The sequence below is a fragment of the Dendrobates tinctorius genome, unplaced genomic scaffold, assembly GCF_039654945.1.
Source record: "Dendrobates tinctorius isolate UK_male_01 unplaced genomic scaffold, ASM3965494v1 ptg000085l, whole genome shotgun sequence".
Classification (NCBI taxonomy): Eukaryota; Metazoa; Chordata; class Amphibia; order Anura; family Dendrobatidae; genus Dendrobates; species Dendrobates tinctorius.
In genome coordinates this window covers 6,900,985-6,927,222 of record NW_027361753.1, presented here as the reverse complement: position 1 = coordinate 6,927,222, position 26,238 = coordinate 6,900,985, and the positions used below count along the sequence as shown (strand labels likewise).

The 26,238-nt window shown below is 45.8% G+C and overlaps 1 protein-coding gene across 8 annotated transcripts in view; it reads left to right on the top strand.

Annotated features, from left to right (window-relative positions):
* Positions 1 to 26,238, top strand: part of NEDD4L (NEDD4 like E3 ubiquitin protein ligase) — a 331,333-nt gene that overhangs the window by 97,976 nt on the left and 207,119 nt on the right. For 2 of the 8 annotated variants that reach the window (XM_073584805.1, XM_073584804.1), the window contains exon 1: positions 10,989 to 11,124. The exons of 1 other annotated variant lie outside the window; for it this stretch is intronic. In XM_073584805.1, coding sequence (XP_073440906.1) covers positions 11,023 to 11,124 — 102 coding nt within the window. In that variant the 5' untranslated portion in view covers positions 10,989 to 11,022. Of the gene's footprint in view, positions 1 to 10,988; positions 11,125 to 26,238 lie in introns of those variants that run through there. 5 more of the 8 variants (XM_073584808.1, XM_073584807.1, XM_073584810.1 and 2 more) reach the window with 5 other exon arrangements.

Sequence of the window (26,238 nt, the reverse complement as noted above, 5' to 3'; positions counted from 1 at the left end):
AACGGATCCGCCATTTATTTTTTTTTTTGCCGATGTTTTTTTTTTCCCATTGACTTGCATTAGCTGCGGATTTTGACGGATGGTCATCCGTTGGATCTGTTTTTTGACGGATCCGCCATAATTTTGGCGTCCGCTTACTTGAGTGGACGGACAATGCAACGTTTGTCTGCTTCAAAATAGCGGATAGCAACGGATCCGCCGCTATCCGCCATTCGTTATAATGGTAGCCTATGGGCAGCGGATCCGTTGCCAACCGTTTGACGGAATCTGGCAACAGATCCGCTTTTTGACACTGAGCATGCCTGGAAATTTAACCCCAAATTCCGTTCTGGTGGCGGAAAATCTCTCTCTCCTTTTCCACAGTCATGTCACTTTAAATTTCATCTCCGTGGCACCAAAAACGGATCCGTTTTTTTACACTCTGGTGGATTTTGACTGGCGTCAAAAAACCGAAGTGTGAAACAGGCCTTAGTCGCGTGGCTAGGCTTAGTAAAGTGTCTATAAAGACTTTTAGGATTGCTACATCCAATATATGGCACTTCAGTTCAAGTCCTCTTGTGGAAATAGCCTCTTCAGAGCATATTTCCCACTATGTGACGGAGCAGCTTGATTGATGTGTGTGGTGTCACAACCAGGTACGCCAACTGGGATTCTACTTCTGGACAAGACGTCTTGAATTTCTATGGAATGCATCTTGAGTATGAGTAAAGAGATGTCATTGGAGCCCTTATGTGACCATTTAGTTTCCTGGAAGTGTGAAGACTTCACTTTAGCATTACTTTGCTCTAATGAAGCAGATATTCCTAGTGCAAAGTCTTGTCATCTGATAACTGAGTCAAACGCTACGTGATCCAGATGTTACATGTGATACTTGTGGAGTTAGGAATTTTCATACTTAATATCGGTGAACGGTACCTTTTTTTATTTTTGAGGTGTTGAACTTATGCTTTAAAGGGGTTTCCAGGATTTCTGTATAGAGAACCTGTTCAAAGGATAGGTCATCAATATTGGTGGGGTTCGACACCTTGCTCCATTAGCTGTAGAATGTGAACAAAGCTTACCAGCATGACTGAGTACAGTGTGTAGTGGCCGCTCCCGAGTACTGCAGAACACATCCTATTGAATGTGAAAGGAGCTCAGCTGCAGAACACTGATGACTGATCCCCCCCCCCCCCATCACTGAAGAGATCTCCCCTCAGCACAGTTATAGAATGAAAACTTGACATTTAGAAAAATGTTATATTCACTTCTTACTATTTATATGTTTAGAAGATAAATTCTTTTCTCTGGGTCACATCCGGCCCTCTGACTTTTCCAGTCCAACTCGTTGACCGTCAGCTGAAGGGCTGAGACAGTAGCCGACGGGTCACACCATGCCCTCTCCTTCCGCCAGCCTCTGTCGCTGCTGTCCGCATCCTCAGGATGCAGACAGCGGTGAATATATTGGTGTAGGACAGAGTCGCTGTCTCCTCCTTCTGCCAGTCAGTGTGCGACTGAGACAGCAGACGCGATTATATCAAGCCTGCTGGGCGGGAGGCGGTGCACTGGAGACCGAAGCAGGGCGCAGAGGAAACGGAAGCAAGGAGAGAGAGTGTTTTTGTTTTTTTGTTTTTCAGATGTGTATGTGGTGTTTCCATGTATAAAGGGGGCTATATGAGGGCTCATACTGTATATAGGGGGCTATGTGAGAGCTCATTCTTAAATTACACTCTTCTACATATTTTCTAAAGTTGGTGAAATCTCTCACCTTGGTCCTCACTCACTGCTCCGCATGAGATTTCCCACCAACTCTTAATAGTTTTCTGCTCTGGAGTTTCCCAAAAAATTAGTAACCACTAATGCGACTGTTACCCATGCAGCCTTTTCCTTGCTCTGCAACAACCGGAGAAACTGCTCATCTTAAAAAAAAAAAAAAAAAAAAAAAGTTTAGGAATCTGAGGTCCAATAAAGACTCCTTCCTTTATCTTTGCTGCACTCAACTTTGGAAATGTATCAGTAAGATACTTTATGCTTTTGCATTTTTAGCCATTGCTTTTGCAAAGTTCTTCATTAGGCTTAACTTTATATGTGATGGTGGTATAAAAATCTTATGTGGGTCACAAAGTGCTGGATGCAGGACATTTATACTCCCTGGCTGAAGTGGATGTCGGAGAGTATTAGAGAAGATCTTTTATCAAGGTAGCGGAACAAAGTAATCCGAACATCGCCTGCTAGGAGATTCCACTGCTGTAGCCGGGAACCTAAGAGCTCAGCCTTCCTTTTGGGCAGATCAAAATCTCTAACAAGATCGTTCAAACTCACTTTGTGTTGTAAGTAGAGTTGAGCGAAACGGGTCGAAAAAATTCAAAAGTCGCCGACTTTTGGCAAAGTCGGGTTTCATGAAACGAAACCCGACCCTAGGATGAGGTCGGCCACGAGGTCGGCGACTTACGCGCCAAAGTCGCGTTTCAAAAGTTTGTTTTGCGCTCTTTTTCAGCCAATCAGGATCCACGGACACTGTGGGCAACGTGATGACATAGGCACGGGTCACCACCATCTTTCAGAAGGGCATGCAAGTGATTGGCTTGCTTTGGTGGGCGTCACAGGGGGTATAAAAGGGCGTGCACGCCGACCGCCATCTTACTTCTGCCGATCTCAGTATAGGGAGAGGTTGCTGCTGATTCTGTAGGGAGAGCGTTAGGCAGGGAAGAAGACCAAAAAACTGCTTCTGCTGCTAGCGATTTGGCCTGCACAACACACCAGTCACTGTGTGTGCAGTGCAAGGGGAGGCTATATAGTGGTGTGGTGTTGGTTGTTGGGCTGCCTTCTAAGGCTTCCTGACAGGCTGGCATTGCTGTTTACCCACTGCTCCGCAAACTGCTTTTTTAAAAGCAATCCAATCTCCCTTATCCTCTAGTCACTTTGGTCACAGCTGTGCCATCGAGCCTGTCACATAGCGCTCAGATATTCATTGGGCCTCAAACTGCTTTTTTAAAAGCAATCCCAATTTTTTTTTTTTGTCCTGCTGAGAAGAAAAAAAAACTGCTTCTGCTGCTGATAGCAATTTGGCCTGCACAACACACCAGTCACTGTGTGTGCAGTGCAAGGGGAGGCTATATTGTGGTGTATCAGTGGTGTTGGTTGTTGGGCTGCCTTTTAAGGCTTCCTGACAGGCTGGCATTGCTGTTTACCCACTGCTCCGCAAACTGCTTTTTTAAAAGCAATCCAATCTCCCTTATCCTCTAGTCACTTAGGTCACAGCTGTGCCATCGAGCCTGTCACATAGCGCTCAGATATTCATTGGGCCTCACACAATCCAAAAGTGTCCAGTGTCCAAAAGTGTGTGCAGAGATTCAAAATCTCACTTATCCTCTAGTCACTTAGGTCACAGCTGTGCCATCGAGCCTGTCACATAGCGCTCAGATATTCATTGGGCCTCACACAATCCAAAAGTGTCCAGTGTCCAAAAGTGTGTGCAGAGATTCAAAATCTCACTTATCCTCTAGTCACTTAGGTCACAGCTGTGCCATCGAGCCTGTCACATAGCGCTCAGATATTCATTGGGCCTCACACAATCCAAAAGTGTCCAGTGTCCAAAAGTGTGTGCAGAGATTCAAAATCTCACTTATCCTCTAGTCACTTAGGTCACAGCTGTGCCATCGAGCCTGTCACATAGCGCTCAGATATTCATTGGGCCTCACACAATCCAAAAGTGTCCAGTGTCCAAAAGTGTGTGCAGATATTCAAAATCTCCCCTGCCCTATAGACACCTTGTACCTTGTTTTAGATACTATATAGTTTGTTGGATTTTGTCTACATTTCTACCAAAAATGAGGAAGGCTGGTGGAAGAGGCCGTGGAATTGGGCGGGGGTTGGCAGCTGGTAATGATGGTGTTGGTGGTGGATCTGATGGTAGTGGCAAGAGCAAAATAGGACCGAATGCAGGAGGTGTTGAGCCTGCGTCATCGTCTGGCTACATAAGGCCTCGAACGCTTAGTTTTCTAGGAGTTGGCAAACCGCTTTTAAAGCCAGAGCATCAGGAAAAAGTTTTGTCTTACATTGCTGACTCAGCCTCCAGCTCTATCGCCTCCTCTTCTTCAGTTGTAAAAAGTAAAAGCACTGAGTCGTCATTGGAGGCTCATGTTCATGAACCACACCTTTCCTTGTGTCCTTCACCCCAACCAAGATTGAAGGATGACGCACGCCATACTACTGATTACTCCATGGAGCTGTTTTCACATAACATGCCTGGATTATCAAGTGAAATGGTGAATTACCCAGGCCAAGATGAATCTGACATGGAGTGCACTGATGCACAGCCGCTGATGGATGATTCTGCTGGTACATTCACTCAGAGCACTACATTGTCCTCGCAGTGTACAGAGCCAGATTCTGACCCTGATGAGACTCAGGTGCCCCTTCCCGCACACTATACCACCATACACGGTGACACAGAGGAAGGTGCACATGACATAGAAGATGAGGTGATGGATGACCCAGTTGTTGACCCAGATTGGCATCCATTGGGGGAAGAGGGTGCTGCTTCCAATAGCTCAGATGAGGAGCATCCACAGCAGACATCGACATCGCAACAGCTGTTATCTGGCAGGCCCGGAGCACTCCAAAGACAGGTTCCAAACATCAAAAGAGTTTCTGGACAGCTTGTCCAGAGGGTCAAAAGATCACAGCGTGCTAGGCCGCAAAATGTCTGCCAAAGTAGGAAGAGTGCAGTGTGGCACTTTTTTGAACAAAATCCTCATGATCAGGCCAAGGTTATCTGTAAGAACTGCGCAAAGACCTTTAGCCGAGGGAAAAATCTGAAAAATTTGAATACCAGTTGCATGCTTAGACATTTAACCAGCATGCACTTGCAAGCGTGGACACAACACCAAACCTCAAGTGCCACATGTGCAACTGATCACAACGAAGGTAGTCATCAACGCTACATTGTTTCCCCCACTGTAAGCTCACCGGTTAGCACAGCATCAAATGTTGAGGTGTCGTTGCAAGGCCACAGCAGTCAGGGAATCCCACTGTTATATCAACGAAAGACTGATTCTAGGCCATCAGAAAGAACACCAACTCCATCACCATCATCAACCCTCTCTCAGTCCGCCCTGTCCACCGCTACTTCCACCATATGCAGCTCTCAAGTCCAGCTCACCCTCCCAGACACTGAGTAGGTCAAGAAAGTACTCAGTCTCTCATCCGCGTACACTGGGTTTGAACGCCCACATTGCCAAACTAATCGTTTGAGATGATGCCCTTTCGGTTGGTGGAAAGCACAGCTTTCCGCGAACTCATGGCCTATGCAGTACCACGCTATGACCTACCCAGTCGCCACTTCTTCTCTCGCAAAGCCATCCCAGCCCTCCACCATCATGTGAAAGACCGCATTGTCCATGCACTCAAGCAGTCAGTGAGCGGAAAGGTGCACCTCACAACTGATGCATGGTCCAGTCGGCATGGCCAGGGCCGTTACGTGTCCATCACTGCGCACTGGGTTAATGTGGTGGATGCAGGGTCCACAGGGGACAGCGGTGGTGGGACAGTGCTGCCTAGCCCACGGTATAGGAAACAGTTGGCTGTAGGCATTCCACCCTCCTCCTCCTCCAGAAGCGAAAGCTCGTCCACAGAGCGCAGTCGTACGAGCACTCCATCTGCAGCTGCCACTGTTGCACACGATGTGTCCCCCTATCGAGCAGCTAGTGGAAAGCGTCAGCAGGCTGTGTTGCAGATGATGTGTTTGGGCGACAGACACACCGCCGAGGTGCTGGCCAAGTACTTGAAGCGACAAACTGAGTCATGGCTGGGCAGTGTACATCTTGAGGCAGGCAAGGTAGTTAGTGATAACGGCCGTAATTTTGTGGCAGCCATAGCCCTTTCAAAACTCAGCCACATACCTTGCTTGGCTCACACCTTGAACCTGGTGGTGCAGTGCTTCCTCAAAAATTATCCGGAGTTAACAGCCCTGCTCCAGAAGGTGCGAAGACTGTGCGCGCACATCCGCCGGTCACCTGTACACTCCGTTCGTATGCAGAAGCTGCAGCGATTGCTCCACCTTCCCAACCACCGCCTCATTATCGACATTGCAACAAGGTGGAACTCCACCCTGCACATGGTGGAGCGGCTGTGCGAGCAGAGGCAGGCCATAATGCATTTGTGGGAGGATACACGGCCAGGCACTTTGAGAGCAGACATGGAGTTGACAGGTGTGCAGTGGTCGAAGCTGAAAGACGTCTGTAAAGTCCTTCAGTGTTTTGAGGAATGCACACGGCTGGTAAGCGCAGACGACGCCATCCTAAGCATGAGCATCCCACTTATGCGTCTGCTCATGCAAACTTTGACGCACCTTAAGGAGCAGGCGTCTGCAGCCAATGTTGATGAGGAAGAGGAGGAGGGAATCCTTGATGACATTCAGCCATTGTCTGCTCAGGGACCTCTCCTGGACGAGGTGGAGGAAGAAGAGGAGGAGGAGGAGGATGATGATGGGGATGATTACTTAGGGGAGGAGGATGCATCTCGTGGGGCAAGTGAAAATGTTGGCGTGGCAAGGTCTTGTACAGGGTTTGTGCGTGACTGGAGGGATGTGGATTTGCCAGAAAGTGCTCCTCCACCCAGCACTCGCAGTGCATCATTGACACCGGGAACATTGGCCCACATGTCAGATTATGCCTTGCGGATCCTAAAAAGGGACCCCCGCATTGCCAAAATGATTAACGATGACGACTACTGGTTGGCCAGCATCCTGGATCCACGCTATAAAGGCAAATTACAAAACATCATGCCACAGGAGAACCTTGACCTAATATTGGCTAATAAACAAGCAACTCTGGTAAATCGGTTGCTTGAGGCATTCCCAGCACACAGCAGTGGTGATGGTTCTCACACGAGCCGTACGGGCCGGGGGCAGCTTGGCAGAGGTGTTCGTGGTGCACACAGCAGAAGTGGCGTTGGAGACAGGGGTTTCATGACAATGTTGTTGACTGATTTTTCAAATACCGCTCACACAACTGGTAATACTGCATCGATGGAAAGTGACAGGAGACAGCAGTTGTCAACCATGGTTACAAACTACTTTTCCTCCCATATCGATGTTCTCACACACAGGTCATTCCCCTTTGACTATTGGGCCGCTAAACTGGACACCTGGCCTGAATTGGCACAATATGCCTTACAGGAGCTCGCTTGCCCAGCTGCAAGTGTGCTATCGGAAAGAGTCTTCAGTGCAGCTGGATCAATCCTGACAGAAAAAAGGACCCGTCTGTCAACCCAAAATGTGGATGATCTAACCTTCATTAAAATGAACCATGCATGGGTTTCCAAGGATTTTGTCCCACCTTCCCCTGATGACACATAGGGTGACAGAAAAATGGCTTGCTTTGGTCCACCTCTTCCTGGTACTTCACCTATTTCGCCTTTTGCATCAGCTGAATGTCCAACATCAACATATGCCACTTTCTAAAACTCCCTAACTGTGCTGCCTCCCCCCCCCATGGCCGGGGTCACCACCTAGCGCACGACACCGTGCGAGTGCCTTTGCCCTGGACAGGTGGGTAGGCCGACTCTTGTTCGTGGGCACTGGCACAGGGTCCCTCATAGTGCAATCAAGTGTCTGACGGTGGTGGTGCACACCCGCCGTCAGACACACCGCTGTACTATGAGGGGCCCAGTGCCAGTACCGACGCCCACGAGTGGGCCCCCCTTGCTTGGGCAGGGCCCCAGCATTTGCAATCTTTACCTCTCCCTGCTCCTCCGCTGTGTAATCTGGGCCGTCAAATCCATACTGTGCCTGACACCGTCTGAGCCTGCCTCCTGAGACATATATTTTGAATGTGTACGCTATCCATACATGTTATCCGGGGATACGGTACCCTTTCTAACCTTTGTGCAATCACGTGCAATCCATACTGGGCCTAACACCATCTGAGCCTGCCTCCTGAGACATATATTTTGAATGTGTACGCTATCCATACATGTTATCCGGGGATACGGTACCCTTTCTAACCTTTGTGCAATCACGTGCAATCCATACTGGGCCTAACACCGTCTGAGCCTGCCTCCTGAGACATATATTTTGAATGTGTACGCTATCCATACATGTTATCTGGGGATACGGTACCCTTTCTAACCTTTGTGCAATCACGTGTAATCCATACTGGGCGTGAGAACGGCTGGCGAGCTGTTAAGCAAGCTACAGCACCTGTGGTTTGCACACGTAAGTTTTTCATTTTTTCAGGAATGACGGTTAGGCCTAATTCCGGAACTGCAGTTGACCTGCACTTACTGGGAAATCATTGTTCGCGGGTAATAATTGTAATCAGTGATCCCCATCACTAACGTTGTTCAGCGGGTTATCTGCACCTGTAAGCGACAAACGCTGGCCTTTTCAGTGTAGCGCACATGCAGCCACGGACATGTAAGGGCATGACACACCAGTTATTGGCCAATCTCATGTTCCAGAGCCTCACGTGTCCCTCTAGTAAGCCGGACTCGGACCGCGGGGCATGACGGAGTCTCGTTCGTTAACGGAATTAAGCTTGCAATGTGTGCATCTGTTCTGTAGCTGGCATGGTTGAGGTTTCCCAGGTGGAGTCGAATTTAACCGTAGGCTCCACTCCTGGTGGTGCCCTTCTGGACATTCCTTTAAGGTTCAGCTTTGCAACCATACTGCCCACATAAAACAAACACTTTCCCTTCATGAACGCTGTTTGGAGGGTCATGACTCGTGGGAATAACGCCGCCCAATCAGTTAACCTGCTAGAGAGATCCTTCGTTGCTCCCAAGCATGACATCACACTCCCTAGGAGGAAGGTAATGCCACTGTGGCGACCGTACTCCTGGGGGCGACACAAGTGCACTGATGCCCAGCCACTGCTCGATGAATCTGCTGGTACATTGACCCAGACCACTACATTCCCCTCGCACGCTACACGGCCTGAATCTGACCCTGATGAAACTCAGGTTACCCTTCCCATATACAGTTCCATCTTACACGGTGACAAAGAGGAAGCTGCAGATGAAAGTGCAGGTTCGGCCCACCCGCCATCAGACACACCACCGTACTATCAGGGGCCCTGTGCCAGTGCCGTCGCCAACGAGTGGGCCCCCCCTGCTTGCCCAGGATCACAGCACTTGCAAGGTTGAAATACTGTGCAGTGAGATGGAAGATGGGGACGACGAGGAGTCCAGACTAGTACAGGGATTCCCTAGCGAGGAGACTTATTTGATTGTTTTCAATGTTGGGACAGCAATTTTTGGGGAGCACGTTACTCTGGAGAATGATAGATGGGGCCCACCATACACTGGGACATTCCAAAGGTGGACATCAGACACTGGAGCAGCATTTACAGGGCCCATTATACACTAGAGCATTAGAAATGGGGCCCATTATGTTTGGAGCATTATTTGGGCCCATAAGACAGTGGAGCTTCATCCATGGGGACCAACATATACTGTAGCATTATGTGGAGCTCATCATATACTGTTTCAAACATTATATGGGACCAATGATTCTGTATGGAGAAATAGATGGGCCTCGTCATGAGATGTAAAAAGTGAAGTATTTTTCATTGTACTATACCGCTATTTCTCTGCCGTATCGGAGCATGATGAGTTGTGGTATGTGTTAAAGGGGCGCTCTTTCGCCCAGGGCACATGAAAACCTTGAGCCAGCCCTCCCCCCCCACAACTTTAGACAACCCCCATTTTTCAGTGTGTAACTTGTATTATGAAGTTAATTAAGGTTGACAAGCTTAAGTAAGAAGAACTGATGCTTTTGGCATTCAAATGGGCACTGTAGGTGTGTTTCCTGTCCTCCTCTCACTGCCGACTTTTATTCCCCATTGACTTACATTGGGTTTCGTGTTTCGGGACGACCCCGACTTTTCCCTATAATCGGACAATCTTGCTCGACCCGACTTTTGGAAAAGTCGGGTTTCACGAAACGAAACGCGACCCTAAAAAACCAAAAGTCGCTCAACTCTTGTTGTAAGGTATGACTCAGTTGAGGTTGCTGTCAGAAAGTCTGGGTCATGAGAGGAAGATGCTTCATGACACCCAGCGCTCTCTTCTTCCTCACTTGACTCTACTGAAAACGTTTGATTCTTTTGGAACCGGCGATTCTTCTGTATGTGGTACTGGGCGTATTGCAGATGGAAGGTTTGGATAACCTTCTTCCTTGAAACTCTGTTCCTAATGGGGGGGCACCATTTTTAAATGGCAATTGGTAGTGTCAACGGTTGGGTCTCTCCAGGTCATTTGGACTGCACAAGGCATAGATTGCTTCTTCCCATACAACCACTGGGTAAGACGTGATGTGCCTCTATTGCAGGATATGTGTGGAGCCCAACTCTTGTCCTGATCTCCTAGTCTGCAGCTAAAATGCAGGTTGTTGTAGGCTTTCCTTATCACGGTAGCCAAGTTTCGCCTTTGTGACTCAAAAGTGACTTCTCGTAAGTAGCAAAAACTATCCGGTTTGTTAATGCACGAATGAGACATATGTGACAAAACATATAGAAATTTGTCAATATGCTAAGAAATCCTAAAGCTGTATACTTTACACAGAGCAAATGTAAGCGTCGTATTTCTTACGTTCCGCTGTTTTCATCTCTGAACCAATTTGGCTGTTGAACAGTGATCGGCCTTTATTTTGCCGGCCTACATTAATCCTTGATCCTTACGGCCGAACCTAACTCCGGGGAACTCCTTTAAGGGGAATGTTCTGCAGCAAGTATTACTGGTGATGAAATGTTCATCTTTCTGTTTAACCCTTTTGTGTTGGTTTCACCATCTCCTCCTGTATTGAGGCTGGGGCTCTGTTCCTTTAAGATGGTGTAGGTGAGACGGCTGTGGAATGTGAGCGTGCTCCTGCATGTGTCTCCAGTGGAAAGTTACCAAACCGCTGCGTATCTTTATGGCACACCGCAGATTTCCCGTCATCTTTCTACAGTATGATCACGTTTTACTAGTAAATTGTACAGGAGTTACATATATTGGACGCCATCCCTTGACCCAGTTCCCTGAGCAGTGGAAATTTACTGTATGACTTCCGTATATTGCATACAAGAACGGAGTCGTCTGAGGTTTCTCAGAGCTTGCGGAGTGACCCTACAGGAAGGCCAACTGGAGACTCTTCAAAAGAGGGTAAGACCACGTCTTCTATTGTGCTCTTTATAACTGTATCGGGGGCAGCGAGCGGTTATATAGAGGATGTCTGCCCATTTATCTATGTATTCTGTGACATTCAGGATGGGAGAAAGCTGGATGGCATCATTGGGAAGTGTAATGGTGGTACGCTATTTAGTTAGAAAATTAGGAAGGGGAAAGGGAAATTTGTGCTCACCAAAATAGTCCTGTAAGCCGGTCGTGCCTAGGGATCAAATGGCTGACCACCATGTGTTGCAAACATGAAGAGAAAAGGAAGATCCGGCACTGGAGACTTGATAAAATCCACGAAAAGTTTTATTCACATAATTTCATGATAAAACCATAAAGGGGAAAACAGACCCCCACGCCTGACGCGTTTCGTACTTTACACCAGGTTCTTCCTCAGAGACTGAGGAAGAACCTGGTGTAAAGTTCGAAACGCGTCAGGCGTGGGGGTCTGTTTTCCCCTTTATGGTTTTATCATGGTACGCTATTTATGTATCCATCTACTGTGTCATGACACCATGGTCTGGTGGATATATAGGATTATAGATCTGATCTGATGATGGATGGATGCATTGAATGTGGGATTGGGGTATATATTGGAAGGTGGATAGGGATGATGTGGATGGGAGTTGGGTGGAGGAATTGCATAGAGGCGATCGATTGAATGGATGAATTGGATGGGGGATGGAAGGGATTGATTTCGACTAAGGAATTGAATGGGGGATGGAGGGATTTCGGGGTTGGATGGAATGGATTGGATGGGGATGAAGGGATTTGATGGGGCTTGGATGGATTGGAAGGGGGATAGGAGTTGGATGAAATGAATTGGATGGGGTATGGAGGGATTTGAGTTGGAGGGATTTGATGGGGGCTGGATGGAATGGATTGAATGGTGGATGGAGAAATTTGATGGGGGTTGACTGGAGGGGATCGGATGGGGGTTGAATGGAACAGATTTGATAGGGGGGGGGTTGAATGAATTGGATGGGGGATGGATCGAATAGGGGAGATGGATTGGTTGGGAGGATGGATAGACACGGGCCAGAGGTTACCTAGTGTACATAGATGTAAGCTAGGTAGTTTTTACTACTGACCATTTGCTAGACATGTAGATGGATAGATATAAGCCATATTGATATATTGGTAGAGAGCAGTCAGTTACATGTCGGCGTTTTTGAGAATTTAGTCAGGAGTCGGCCTTGGATCTGATGGGTTCATGGTATTCGGGCTCCTTCGCTCCTATCTCTGATATGCACAGAATCATCAAAAAATAGTGTCTACATACAACCAACAGTCATTCTTGTAAAAACATAAACTTAAACTTTCTAAAGCAAATCTTCCAGTTTTTGTTATTTAGAATAATATCTTTGCTTCCAAACCGCAGATATAGCAGTAGCTAGAAGCATGGTTTGTCCTCATACGGTCGGCACTCTTGCTGCATGTAATACGAGCGCTGATCGGCTTCCTATACCATTGATCGGTGCTGTTTGGGGCAGGTTATGTGCCTGAATAAAAGTACGGTACTTAGTTTATGTGAACATGGGATTTTTTTGAGGAGTTTTAGTACATATGGAAGACTTGGGGTATTAACACTATTTTGAAGAAAAGTGCATTAAAGCCGCCCTACCACTACAAGGTGTACCCATCGGGATGGTCCTAGCCTGCACCCGTTCTTTATAAAACCTCCACAGCTGGGTGATAAACATTCCAGAAAGCATTCATATGAGGGAAGCCCGAATTATTATTTTTTAATTATCCTTAATAAAAATTGCAGTTATGTGGAGCCCCCATTCCCCCACCTTGAAGCCCTCTTACAGCTAAATAATACCCCATATACATTCGACAGTAATTTGCCAAACCTGTGTATTTCGTCTAGATCAGCCATCTAATTTGGATAGGTTCAGATAATGTCGGGAGAGAGAAGGGTCAGGCAGTTTTGTTTTTCAGACGATCTTCTTGTACTATCGGACGTTTTTATTTTCCCTCTCATGGAGAAAACGGGAGCGTTTGGAATATCGTTAGTGTGTATGGGCTCATTCAGACGTCCGAGATGGGTCCGAATTTCAGCCCTCCCGGCCTGAGCCGGACAGCCTGCTAGAACTACCTTAAGCGGTCACGTTCCGGTTGGGAGAGCCGCGACCAGTCAGAACACTGTGGATCGATCTCAGACTGATTTGCATGGACATCTTCATGAGCCGTATGAGGGAGTCGGAAGAGAGAGCAGTCCGCTAAACGCTCCATGGTCTACAGCCATAAACACCAGACTGTTGGACAAACCCATAATATGTATGGAGGCCTCCTGACTCTTCACCCACCAAGGATGCTAGAGGAGGTAGGATTGGTCATGTCAGGTTTCGGGTAGCTTATCCTTTTGATCTCGGCAAGATATGGAGGCGTTTCCCCAGTGCAAGCACCCCTATGTATGGTAGAGTTGGCCAAAATGGCTGCTGGCTGAACTCTTGGCTGAACCATCGTTAGGCCGGCCGGTGTTGGGTTTTTGAGCCCCTTTCTTGTCTCATCCTGCCTTATTAATCAAATTTTTCTTTTCTACAGAAAAATGTATTGTCTAAACCTTGGCTGTTTGTCCTTTAAGGTTATGTTAACACAATTTTTTAAGTCTAAGAAGTAGGAAATTCTTTCGTAAACTTTTTTTTTTTCCTGTGTAGGTAGAGTGTATTTTGTTCAGCTAAGTGAATATAGGTACCTTATTTACTCTCTTCTCTTACTATTAATAATATTTGACTAGATGATATATGCGTCTTATTCCCCTTTATGCTTAACTTTCTTTTACCTTTCTTTCACTCATTTTTTATTTTTATTCATTCATGTTCACACACACACACTGATTTCCTTCACACATTCCCTTTCATTCCTGTCCAGGATCTGCCGCTCCACACGTGTTATGCAGCGTTAAGCGCTCTGTCCAGGAGCCTGTGTAAGCGCTGTCATGGCAACACGTCTCTATGCGGCTGCTCCCTTCCCCCTGTCCTGACGCGTCGGGCTGGGAGGAGGCGCGGCTTCGCATGACGCCGGCCTGTGATGACACGAAGCGGGCATCCCAGCCGGAAGCGCTGGTAAGTAGCTGCTACCTGCAGCGGCTTATAAACCCTGTCCTGTCACCTCATCAGACATACCCCTCGAGAAAGCCAAAGCGAAACGCGCGTCGGGGGTACCTAGCCTGCACTCCAAGGTAATGTCCTCTTTTATCCACCTGCCTCTTTACATAATGAGCGACATACTGTTTTCATGAGATACCGTCACTCCCTGCCTGGACTCTGGGCACTCCTGCTATCCTGCACTTGCAGACAGCTTATATCTTTGCTGCTTACTATATTGCACCTTTAGCATACGCTTTGCACTAATTTGCATGTTTTTCATCATTTCATGATTAATTTCATATACTTTGACACTCATGTCATTTATTTATTTTTATGATATATGATAAATGGTTCTCTTGAATAAGGGCGTCAATATTTTATCCCCTTGTATGTCCATGTTTATGCATGTTATGTTTTTATGAGATGTTTGCCTTATAGGCATTTTTTTCATCGATTTTTGCACTTTACCGTCAGGGTTTGGCTTAAGCCGCTTTCACACTTCAGGCTTTCGGTATCCGGCATGGTGCGGCGAAAAACCGGACTACCGGATCTGGCCGCAAACGCAGACACCGGATCCTTCTTTCTGCCGGATATATTCGTGGCAGAGAAGGTTTCCGGGCATGCGCAGTGCGAAAAACCGGTCCGGCGTTGGGAAAAAACGTTGCATGCAACGTTTTTTCCAGACGCCAGACCGGCTATTTTCTCCGGATCCGGAAAAAAACGGACACGCCGCATTGCCATCAGGCGCAATGCGGCAGCAATGAAACAGCACGGGGAATAAGCCGGATCTGGTCGTAACAGGCGCCGGATCCAGCAGTCCGTTTTTTCGCCGCACCATGCCGGATACCGAAAGCCTGAAGTGTGAAAGCGGCCTTATTCTGTCATAGTGTCTGCACCTTTTATATAATGTCATGATTCCCCCTTTTCTTTTTACTGTATTTTAATATGAATTTAATAAAATTTGGTATATTTTAGACATAGCTTTTTCTCTTCCCCTTTTTTTGATGATTTTGATATATTTTGTTCAGGTTTTTGATTTGTCATTGTCCAGGTTAGAGGTTGATTCCTTCAGGATCCACATCCACTTTAATTTTCTATTTTTTTTTTATTTTTTTTTTTTGTTTTTTTCAAAACTTCCTCAGGAAACGGTTAAAAAACAAGCGTTTTTTTTAAAGCCACGTTACCACATTTTAAAACTCCATTTTTTGGTGCGTGACCGTACCAAAACTAGACATAGTAATTTGCTCTGATTATTGTGTTTTTACATTTTTTTTGTGTTTTGTTGGTGCAGATTAAAAAGGCAAATCGCTTTTTCAGAGAGGAAGAGAACTTGAAGTCTATTGCCAATTATTGAAAGTAGCTATTCAGAAGGAGAATCCAGAGGAGCATTTCATGGCTTATAAGTCTCCTTACACTGGCATGTCAGACATGTCTCACTCCACAAAGAGAAACCTTACAACATGGTGCAGATTAAATGCAACATTTTTTTTTTTTTTTTTTTTTTTTTTTTTAGGAAAATAAGTATGCACAAAAAAATGCATCATTAAACACACAGTGGGGCAGGGGTTGATTGGAAATCGTGACCTTTTTCTGCACAAGTAAACGCAGCATATATGCTTTCTAGGAACATGGACTGATGAGGATTTTGGAACGGATCTGCTTGAAAATGCGTAGAAAAAAAACCCAAAACGCTACTCTGCAGCTATGGCATCAGTCTATTTTTTTCCCCCAACCTAGGAGAGCTTTATCTAGGACATACGGGGCTGAAATTGTAGTAGATTGACCTGCAGTAATTGGCTATTTCAGGAGGTGACTTTGCTTATAAAAGGAGTTGTCTTCATGAGAACGCCCCTTTAAATCGCACTTTTGACTGCATTTATGTTGCATGCAGTCAGGTAATTCAAGGTAAGCAGTGAATATAAATCTTATCACATTAAGGTTTTCAGAAAATCACCTTTGTAAAAGTTTTATGTCTCTTTATTGCCGGTTACAATGATTGAGAACTTCCATAAATGTTGATGTTATTGGATGAAAACTTTTTTGCTGCGTTCATGAGAATCTATTCACCAATAACCGTGACTGTGGGAGAGGCAAGTGCTGAGGATTACCAAGGACTCGTATCATTGCCAAAAACTGACTTTACCAATTGCAACCACCATTACCCAAGGCTCCTTGGCCCCAGACCAAAAGCTATGTCGGGGCTTCGTATGTCCTCTTATATGCTAGATAGAGAAGCCTTGAAGGAAAAAGGAGTCCTCAGAAAATGACCGAATGTTTCAATCTGACTTTTGTATTAAATTTTTCTTATTTTTTTTCATATCACTATCTTAAAAAAAAAAATAAAATATATATATATAATATATATTTATTTCTCTTATAATCATGCCGATCGTTGAGGCTTTTTACAAATCACACTTAAAAAGGCAGGTGAGTGAAGTCTCAGTGACCTGTCATAAGCCCATAAGGATGAATGTTAGCAGAGCACCATATAAAGCCCTGCCCACATGCCACCCACAGCCCTGCTCACATGCCACCCACAGCCCCACCCCAGAGCACCAGAATCTCATTAACTAAAAATTTCTAATACAGATTAAACAACCTCAAGACGGATTTCATCACCAGATATCATTTTAGTCAATATAACTCCGCCAATCTGACACTGTGTAGGTTACTTTGCACAATCCTGCTGACAGGGTCAGTTTAAGGAAATGCACATATTCATTAACCAAACTCCACCCTTGTCTTTTGTATTGAAGCATCTAATGAGCGTGTGCAAAAGTCATTGCACAGGAGAGGGAAGTGAGCTGTAAAATCACCTATTCTAATTGGTGGGTCCTGTGTTATCCATTGTGTATGGAGGTGTTAGCAGAGATTTTATAATCCTGCCTCTGCAGATCAGAAGTCTGATGAAAACTCTTCTGTATTTTGTGTGATTTGTGGTGACGGGGGCCGACATTGTTGATCCTCCTTACTCGTAAGTAATGGGCAACTAACTATATAAAAAAAAAATCTTGGTAAAATCCAGTTTCTCCTGTGGTGGCGCTGTAGGTAAATTTCTCACTTAGTGTAGTGTCAGTCCCCCCCCCCCCCCTTAATAAAGCATCAGCATAAAGGGGGGGGGGGTCCCATGGTCACACAGACCGTAATTCCACTCATTTATATGTATTTTGGTAGTTTTTGTGTTCACCTCAGGTAAAGGTCAGTGAGGTCAAGGTTTTTTTTTTGCCTGGAGATAAACAAAATTATGCTGATTGGTTATTTACATTCACTTTGGCGCCGTTTTAGTTGCTGCCCTGGGCTTTACTCGCCCTCCCTGGGTCCATCGCTGAGTCTCTGCCGCTGCTTTCAGTGTCAATTGTATTTTATGGGGCCTGTAACCACGCCCCATCACTTTGACTGACAGCTGATTTAAGCAATGCATACAGCCAGCTATTAATCAGTGGTTGTGGGATGTGCTCACAGCTGCCAGACTGTAAGCTGCTCCTGACACACCTGCATGACTGAAAGCCGGCTGCTCCTCGGATTTCTCTCTGGTGCTGCACTCAGTACATTATGAGTAAGACTCTGTTGAGTTGAAACGCGTAAATGCCTGTCTTTACCATGGTTTTTTAACCTGTATCCTGCTTTTGGATTTTTAATGAAGATTTCTCAATAAAGATTCTATTTTTAAGTAAGACGATGTGCTGGAATATTTGTATCTTTACAAAAAAAACAAGTACTCCTTACCTGGCCACGCTCCAGCGGCGGGCGAGCCTCCGTCCCTCCAAGCTGCTGAAGCGCGCTCTAGCCGGCGACCGACAGTGACGTCAGACGCTGGCGATGTGCGATTGGCTGGCGGCTGGTAACTATTGAAATGTGGACAGGCAGGCCTGCATATCAATAGCGTTTAGCTGCCGCCCGCAGCGCTGCGCTAAGGGCCCGGTTTACCTGCCGGTAAGGGCCTGGTGAGCAGAGGAGACCAGGCCCGATGCAGGCCCCCTCTGCCCACCGGGCCCCATACACCAGTCAGGGCAGTAATGCCCTGATGGCGGCCCTGTATATGTGTGTGTGCATGTTTTTCAACGCCAAGACTAAAATATGTTGCAAAGTGGCCAGAAGTCCCTGTATGGAGCACAGTGTAAAATAGCTAAAGTCCGAATGAAAAAGAATTCCAGGAAATGATTTACGATTACATGAACAGTTGTCCCTCCGACAGACTGCGCTGAAGCAGGGCGAAAAGATGCCTTATCAACATGAATTGTTTTAAGCCTCAGTAACACGCACAACCTGTCGGCATGTTTTAGGAGGAATGCAGCCATGTTTTTCTATTCCTGTGCAGTCCCTTCTTGCATAGCAATTTTGGTAGCAGAGGAAAACGCAGTCTGTTTCAGATTGGATAAAATGTAATCAGCGCTGGCCGTGTTATTTATTATCGTCCGTGGAGTATATAAATTCCTGTTACCCTTCCTGAAGAAAGGACAAAAGTCGTTTCTCCTCTCCAGGACTGGAGAAGCTCCTGCCAAGTTTCCAGGGTTTTTTCTACAGCTATATAATAAATGGGGGGTCCTCGAGGGACGGTCCCTGTATGAAGTTACACATCTGCTTCCATGTATGAAAACCCAGAGGATTCTCATTATGAGACTCTGAGCCATCATATATGTCAGGATCTGAATTTTCATCCTCAACCTCGCTGGCATTTACTGACAAGTGATGAGCGAGCGTGCTGGGATAAGGTGTTATCTGAGCATGCTCGGGTGCTAACCGAGCGTCTTCGGCGTGCTCAAAAAAATGTTTGAGTCCCTGTACCTGCATGTCTCGTTGCTGTTCAACAGCCGCAACACATGCAAAGGTTGCCTGTTTAATAACTTTTGTGAGACCCTCCATATTGAGGACATACAAATCCATAGACAACGATCAATCAGCCAAAATAGGTTTCCATTTCTCTCGCTCTAACACTCCCTTTCCTACGTTTATCTTTCTATTTGCTCTCTTAAACATTCTCTCTGCCCCTTTCATCTCTTTATTCTCTTTACTGTCCCCCTCCTTTTTTTTTTTTTTTTTTTTCTTGTTTGGTCAGTTTACACCACCTAAATTATGGCATTAACCAACCCCAGATCGGCAAATGTTTACCAACTTGTGCTTGCCAGGTGCTTTGCCTGGGTGAATAGTCTGTTCACCCAGGCAAACCACGTATTAACAACTCAGACTGATCGGTCTGTACTAGATCTGTTCACGAACCCATAGACTTGAATTGGAAAAAAGTGCATGTTGAGATTTTTCAAACGGAAACTTGGTCCATGTGATTAAAACTGTGATCTGAACAGCCTCTTGAATCATATTAGTCCGTGTGGTACCTGACTTTTAACAGCACACATCCGTGTCCTGTGCCGTGTGCCCTTGCCTCTCTTTACCCATATACACTCACTGGCCACTTTATTAGGTACACCTGTCCAACTGTGTGTTAAGACTTAATTTCTAATCAGCCAATCACATGGCGGCAACTCAGTGCATTTAGGCATGTAGACATGGTCAAGACAATCTCCTGCAGTTCAAACCGAGCATCAGTATGGGGAAGAAAGGTGATTTGAGTGCCTTTGAACGTGGCATGATTGTTGGTGCCAGAAGGGCTGGTCTGAGAATTTCAGAAACTGCTGATCTACTGGGATTTTCACGCACAACCATCTCTAGGGTTTACAGAGAATGGTCCGAAAAAGAAAAAAAATCCAGTGAGCGGCAGTTCTGTGGCCGGAAATGCCATGTTGATGCCAGAGGTCAGAGGAGAATGGGCAGACTGGTTCGAGCTGATAGAAAGGCAACAGTGACTCAAATTGCCACCCGTTACAACCAAGGTAGGCAGAAGAGCATCTCTGAACGCACAGTGCGTCGAACTTTGAGGCAGATGGGCTACAGCAGCAGAAGACCACACTGGGTACCACTCCTCTCAGCTAAGAACAGGAAACTGAGGCTACAATTTGCACAAGCTCATCGAAATTGGACAGTAGAAGATTGGAAAAACGTTGCCTGGTCTGATGAGTCTCGATTTCTGCTGCGACATTCGGATGGTAGGGTCAGAATTTGGCGTAAACAACATGAAAGCATGGATCCATCCTGCCTTGTATCAACGGTTCAGGCTGGTGGTGGTGGTGTCATGGTGTGTGGAATTTTTTCTGGGCACTCTTTGGGCCCCTTGGTACCAATTGAGCATCGTTGCAACGCCACAGCCTACCTGAGTATTGTTGCTGACCATGTCCATCCCTTTATGACCACAATGTACCCAACATCTGATGGCTACTTTCAGCAGGATAATGCGCCATGTCATAAAGCTCGAATCATCTCAGATTGGTTTCTTGAACATGACAATGAGTTTACTGTACTCAAATGGCCTCCTCAGTCACCAGATCTCAATCCAATAGAGCATCTTTGGGATGTGGTGGAACGGGAGATTCGCATCAGGGATGTGCAGCCGACAAATCTGCGCCAACTGTGTGATGCCATCATGTCAATATGGTCCAAAATCTCTGAGGAATGCTTCCAGCACCTTGTTGAATCTCTGCCACGAAGAATTGAGGCAGTTCTGAAGGCAAAAGGGGGTCCAACCCCTTACTAGCATGGTGTACCTAATAAAGTGGCCAGTGAGTGTATGTACTTATACTTTTCCACCTGTTTTCCTCTTTATCTTTTGCCTTTTGTCTCTCCCCCAACTTTCCTCTCTCTCTAGCTCCCTTCTTCAGTCTCTCTAGCTCCCTTCTTCAGTCTCTCTAGCTCCCTTCTTCAGTCTCTCTAGCTCCCTTCTTCAGTCTCTCTAGCTCCCTTCTTCAGTCTCTCTAGCTCCCTTCTTCAGTCTCTCTAGCTCCCTTCACTCTCTCTAGCTCCCTTCACTCTCTCTAGCTCCCTTCACTCTCTCTAGCTCCCTTCAGTCTCTCTAGCACCTTTCTTCACTCTCTCTATCTCTAGCTCCCTTCTTTCTCTAGCTCCCTTCTTTCTCTAGCTCCCTTCTCTCTCTAGCTCTCTAATCTCTCTAGCTCTCTTCTCTCTCTCTAGCTCCCTTCTCTCTCTCTAGCTCCCTTCTCTCTCTCTAGCTCCCTTCTCTCTCTCTAGCTCCCTTCTCTCTCTCTAGCTCCCTTCTCTCTCTCTAGCTCTCTTCACTCTCTAGCTCCCTTCTTCACTATCTCTTTCTAGCTCACTTCACTCTCTCTCTAACTCCCTTCACTCTCTAGCTCCTTTCCTTACTAACTCCCTTCTTCACACTCTCTATCTCTACCTCCTTTCTTCATTCTCTCTAGCTCCCTTCTTCACCCTCTCTAGCTCCCTTCTCTCTCTAGCTCTCCTTCGCTCTAACTCCCTTCTACACTCTATCTCTACCTCCCTTCACTCTCTACCTCCCTTCACTCTCTACCTCCCTTCACTCTCTACCTCCCTTCACTCTCTACCTCCCTTCACTCTCTACCTCCCTTCACTCTCTACCTCCCTTCACTCTCTACCTCTAGCTCCCTTCACTGTCTAACGACCTTCTTCACTCTAGCTCCCTTCTCTCTAGCTCTCTTCTTCACTCTCTCTCTAACTCCTTCACTCTCTCTTGCTCCCTGCACACTCTCTAGCTCCCTTTTCTCTCTAGCTCTCTTCTCTCTCTAACTCCTTCACTCTCTCTAGCTCCCTTCACTCTCTAGCTCCCTTCTCTCTCTAGCGCTCTTCTTCACTCTCTCTAGCTCCCTTCACTCTCTCTCTCTAGCTCCCTTCTTCATCTTTTTTTTTTCAGCTGTTTACTTTCTTTTCGGTCTCTGCTCTCTTCCATCTAAAAGCACTTTTTCCGATTTTCGTAGGGATCAGTCTACCGTTGAATTTGTATGGTGGTGTTCCAACTCTTCATTGACAACTATTGCAACACACACCCACTTTTTTTGTGATATTTTTGTTGCTGCCAGTGGAGTTTAGCACTGGTTCAATCCTCTTTTCCCAATAATGCTGAGAGGTTAAGCGGGAGCGTGCATGTGTAGGTGGTGAATAGGTGTTTGCGGACTATCTGATGTATTTGTATTACCACCTTAATTATCTCTGTCTCTTTATCCAAAACATACACTCGGCTTATTTTGGTGGAAAAAATCTTGTCTGTCTAGTCTCGAGCCTTTTCAGTTTTTTTTTTTTTTTGTCTTGCATCTCTCGTCTCATTCTCCCTAGCTCTGTTCCCCGTTCTTATCCTCCTCCTTTCCCCCTCTGTAACATTAATCCTCTCTCATGTGTTGCCATTGACGTAATCCTGCCTATCTAGTCTCCAGCAGCAGCCTAAGAGCGTATTACAGCATGGATTGTGTTGCGATTTCGAGCCTCGATTCCTAAAGACTGACCTTTTTGAACTCCAGTTTTAATGAATTTGTCGGGTCTTAATTCAGAAAACACGTCATCAAGACTAGAGCGCCTCTTAAGGAGCTTGGTGCATCTTTCAATTTCCATGTGCCAGAGACAGAAATGTACTCAAGTTACGACAGTGATATATTCCATCACTAATGCCATCTTTGTGCTAATAATTGTGCAAAAGTATTTCCGACGGTAGTAGGGTACAAACTGCTGAATCCGATCGTTGGTCTCTAGAACACTGCTGAAACTGAGAAATTTAAGAAAAATAGAAAAAAAATAAAAAAAACACAAATATATGGGAACACTGTCTCTTTAAAATCTTCACTGGTTTATTATATATGCAGCATAAACTAGGTGAAGTGAAAATACATATGGCCCTTTTGTGCAAAAACAAATATATATATAAAAAAAAGTTGTAAAACTTAAACTACTTACCGTAAATCATTCTCTTTAGTTCATGCATTGTCACCCAATTCTCCCGGGTTCTATCTAGGTATACAGTTTGGGCAATAAAAAAACAACGTGTATAATGGCAATAAAAGTAATTACAGCTATTAATAATTTAGAGCATGCTCTCCGAAGTCTTTTCTCCGCTATTTCACATAACCGCAGAAACTTTTTAAATGCTTCCCTGACTTTTTGTACAAAACAACTTTTTTTTATTTTTTTTTTTGTCGGTTGTTTTAATAAGTGACCGTAATGATTTTTATAGTCCATTAGCTGCTTAGCAACAGAAATATGGCTGCCTGCCATGGAGGATTATGAGGCAGCAATAATCTGAGGCAGGATCTGGCGGTGATGATATCATGAGTTCTTACAAAAGAAAAAATAAATCTGCTGGAGGAAGCGGCCGGCATGGGAATCGGCAAATCTGTGTTGTGGATGAGCGTCAGTTCTTGGGTTCAGGGGATGCGAGAGAATGTCTTGGCTATATGATAGTATTGATTGCGAATAATGACAATACCCTTCAACCAAATAACTCCAAGTCATTAAATGATGGCAATACGGTATGATATACTGCAATATGGCTGTAAACTTTTCTATTGTTTACTGCTTGTTCCGTTGGTTTCCAGCCACTGCTGCAGTCTATGCAGAGGTGGATGGTTTCCTAGACAATGAGCGCACTGCTTGCCAGCTGTTGTGCTGGAACCATCCAGTTTCGGTGCTCCTTTAACTCTGTAGTGTTGGATGAGCAAAGCTGCCTCCGCTACGGCATTGGAGAACGTGCAGTTCAGACCGGCGGCTCAACCATGCCACCCACCCAAACTGTCCCTGGCAAGCAAGAAATCAAGAGGTAGATGAGCTGTGGATATCTGGAAAACTTATATGGAACAAACCCCTTTTAGTGCTGTGTTCAGAATTGTTTTTAGTTGTTATATGACACTGGTTGGGCTTGAGTCCCTCACAAATTTGAGTGTAACTGGATGTCACATTTGTTGATTATCAAACTGAGTTCCTCAAACCCAGGACCCTCCATAAAGAGACCAAGAAAAGTGAGAGCTGGACCGCCTCTACGAAGCCACATTTCAGAGTCCCATAGCTTGACCATTAAGAGGTTCTTGGTAGAGTTGGGGAAATCTGGCTCCTCTTCCACGATGGACTTAACCATCCTTTTCATCATGCACATATTGGAGCTCCAGACGAAGGGGAAAAATAAGGTTTTGGTAATATCCCGCAAATGGTGACATGGCATAGCCAGGTTTGCGCTATGGATTGAAGCACAGGAAGGGATAGCCTGACCCATCCTACGTCCCCATCATGCTTGGTACCACAACTAAAATGGGGACTTCTATGGGAGTTCTGGATGTAGTTGAGCAAGTGAGAGTTGGATGAGACACTTGTAGAAGCATAGATGTAGTAATACAAACAAAGCATCATATATATCACTGGCTCCCCATTGCCCAGAGACTCCAGTACAAAACCCTAACCATGACATACAAAGCCATCCACAACCTGTCTCCTCCATACATCTGTGATCTCGTCTCCCGGTACTTTCCTGCACGCAACCTCCGATCCTCACAAGATCTCCTTCTCTACTCCCCTCTTATCTCCTCTTCCCACAATCGCATACAAGATTTCTCTCGCGCATCACCCCTAGTCTGGAACTCTCTACCACAACATATCAGACTCTCACCTACCATCGAAACCTAAAAAAAGAGCCTGAAGACCCACCTCTTCCGACAAGCCTACAACCTGCAGTAACCACCGATCGACCAAACCGCTGCATGACCAGCTCTACCCTCGCCTACTGTATCCTCACCCATCCCTTGTAGATTGTGAGCCTTCGCGGGCAGGGTCCTCTCTCCTCCTGTACCAGTTATGACTTGTATTGTTTAACATTATTGTACTTGTTTTTATGTATACCCCTCCTTACATGTAAAGCGCCATGGAATAAATGGCGCTATAACAATAAATAATATTCCAGTGATGGTACTTCTGGCTTTTCCATACTGATTTTGTGGCGCCCTGCGTCTTTATTGCCATAAAAGGGTTAAATATGTACTGTTTTGTATGTGTTTTGTGATTGATGGGAGTTAGGCCTCTTTCACACTTCAGTTTTTTGCATCAGTTATAATCCGCCAAAAGGACGGATGGCGGATCCGTTGTAGAACTGATGACAACGGATGCCACCCGTCCGTTTTTTGACGGATCCGACAAATGAAGAATTTTAAAGGAATTGCAGCCTAGAGAGAGAGAGAGAATATATATGAGAGAATATTTTTTTTGTCCGGCACCCAGAAAGAATTTCGGGTTAAAACAGTGTCTGGAGGATCCGCCAGAGAAAAAAACGTTGCAAGCTCCGTTTTGAAATCTTTGAGGATGGTGCCGGACAGTAACTTTTGGCGGATCCGCAAAAAAACGGATGCAACGGACGGCAATCCGTCACAATCCACCAATAATGGAAGTCAATGGGGGAAAAAAACGGATCCTCAAAAAAAAATTGCGGATCCGTTTTTTTTTCAAAACCTGGCGGGTTGTGACTGATTGTAAAAAACTGAAGTGTGAAAGAGGCCTCATGCTTTCCCTGCTAGAGACCACAACACACACACCATTTACCTCACTCCCTTACTTGTCTGAAGCTTAGAGCTTTGCAGACATACCGTAACTGGGAGGGGGAGGAGTCGAGAGTTGTTGGTTTCAGTGAAGAAGGAAAGATGGAGAACGCTCCTGCGAGCCATGCCATGTGCTCCCTCCAGGAGCAAAGCTAATAAGCATCAGGGAGTCAGCCCCTAGGCCATCAATGCTTTCAGAGCAGGGTGGTAAGCTGAGAGACTGTGAGTTTACACAGCCAACAGCAGAGTATTTTCCCCGGGAAGACTGCAGCAAACTAGGATCAGTGAGGGATTGTGCAAGAAGGAACTAGAGCTTCACTCAGGATCCAAGCTGCAAGTTGCTAGATGAGGAAAGCGCAGTGTATAGTGGCTATACTGGAAGTTTTAGACTCCCAGGAAGCCTTGGTCCCAGAAGGGATTAGAATAGCAGGAAGCTTATACCAAGTCACAGCAGAGAGAAGGATAACTCCCATTCTCCAGAGCAGACTGTAAACTGGTGAGAGTTGTAATATCTCCTCTGAACTGCACCTGAACTACAGTAAATGATAAAGTGACTTTCCTTGTCTCCTGCCTTATTACTCCGTGCCTTCTACTTCCATCACAATCTCTGGGGGTCAGCCCTG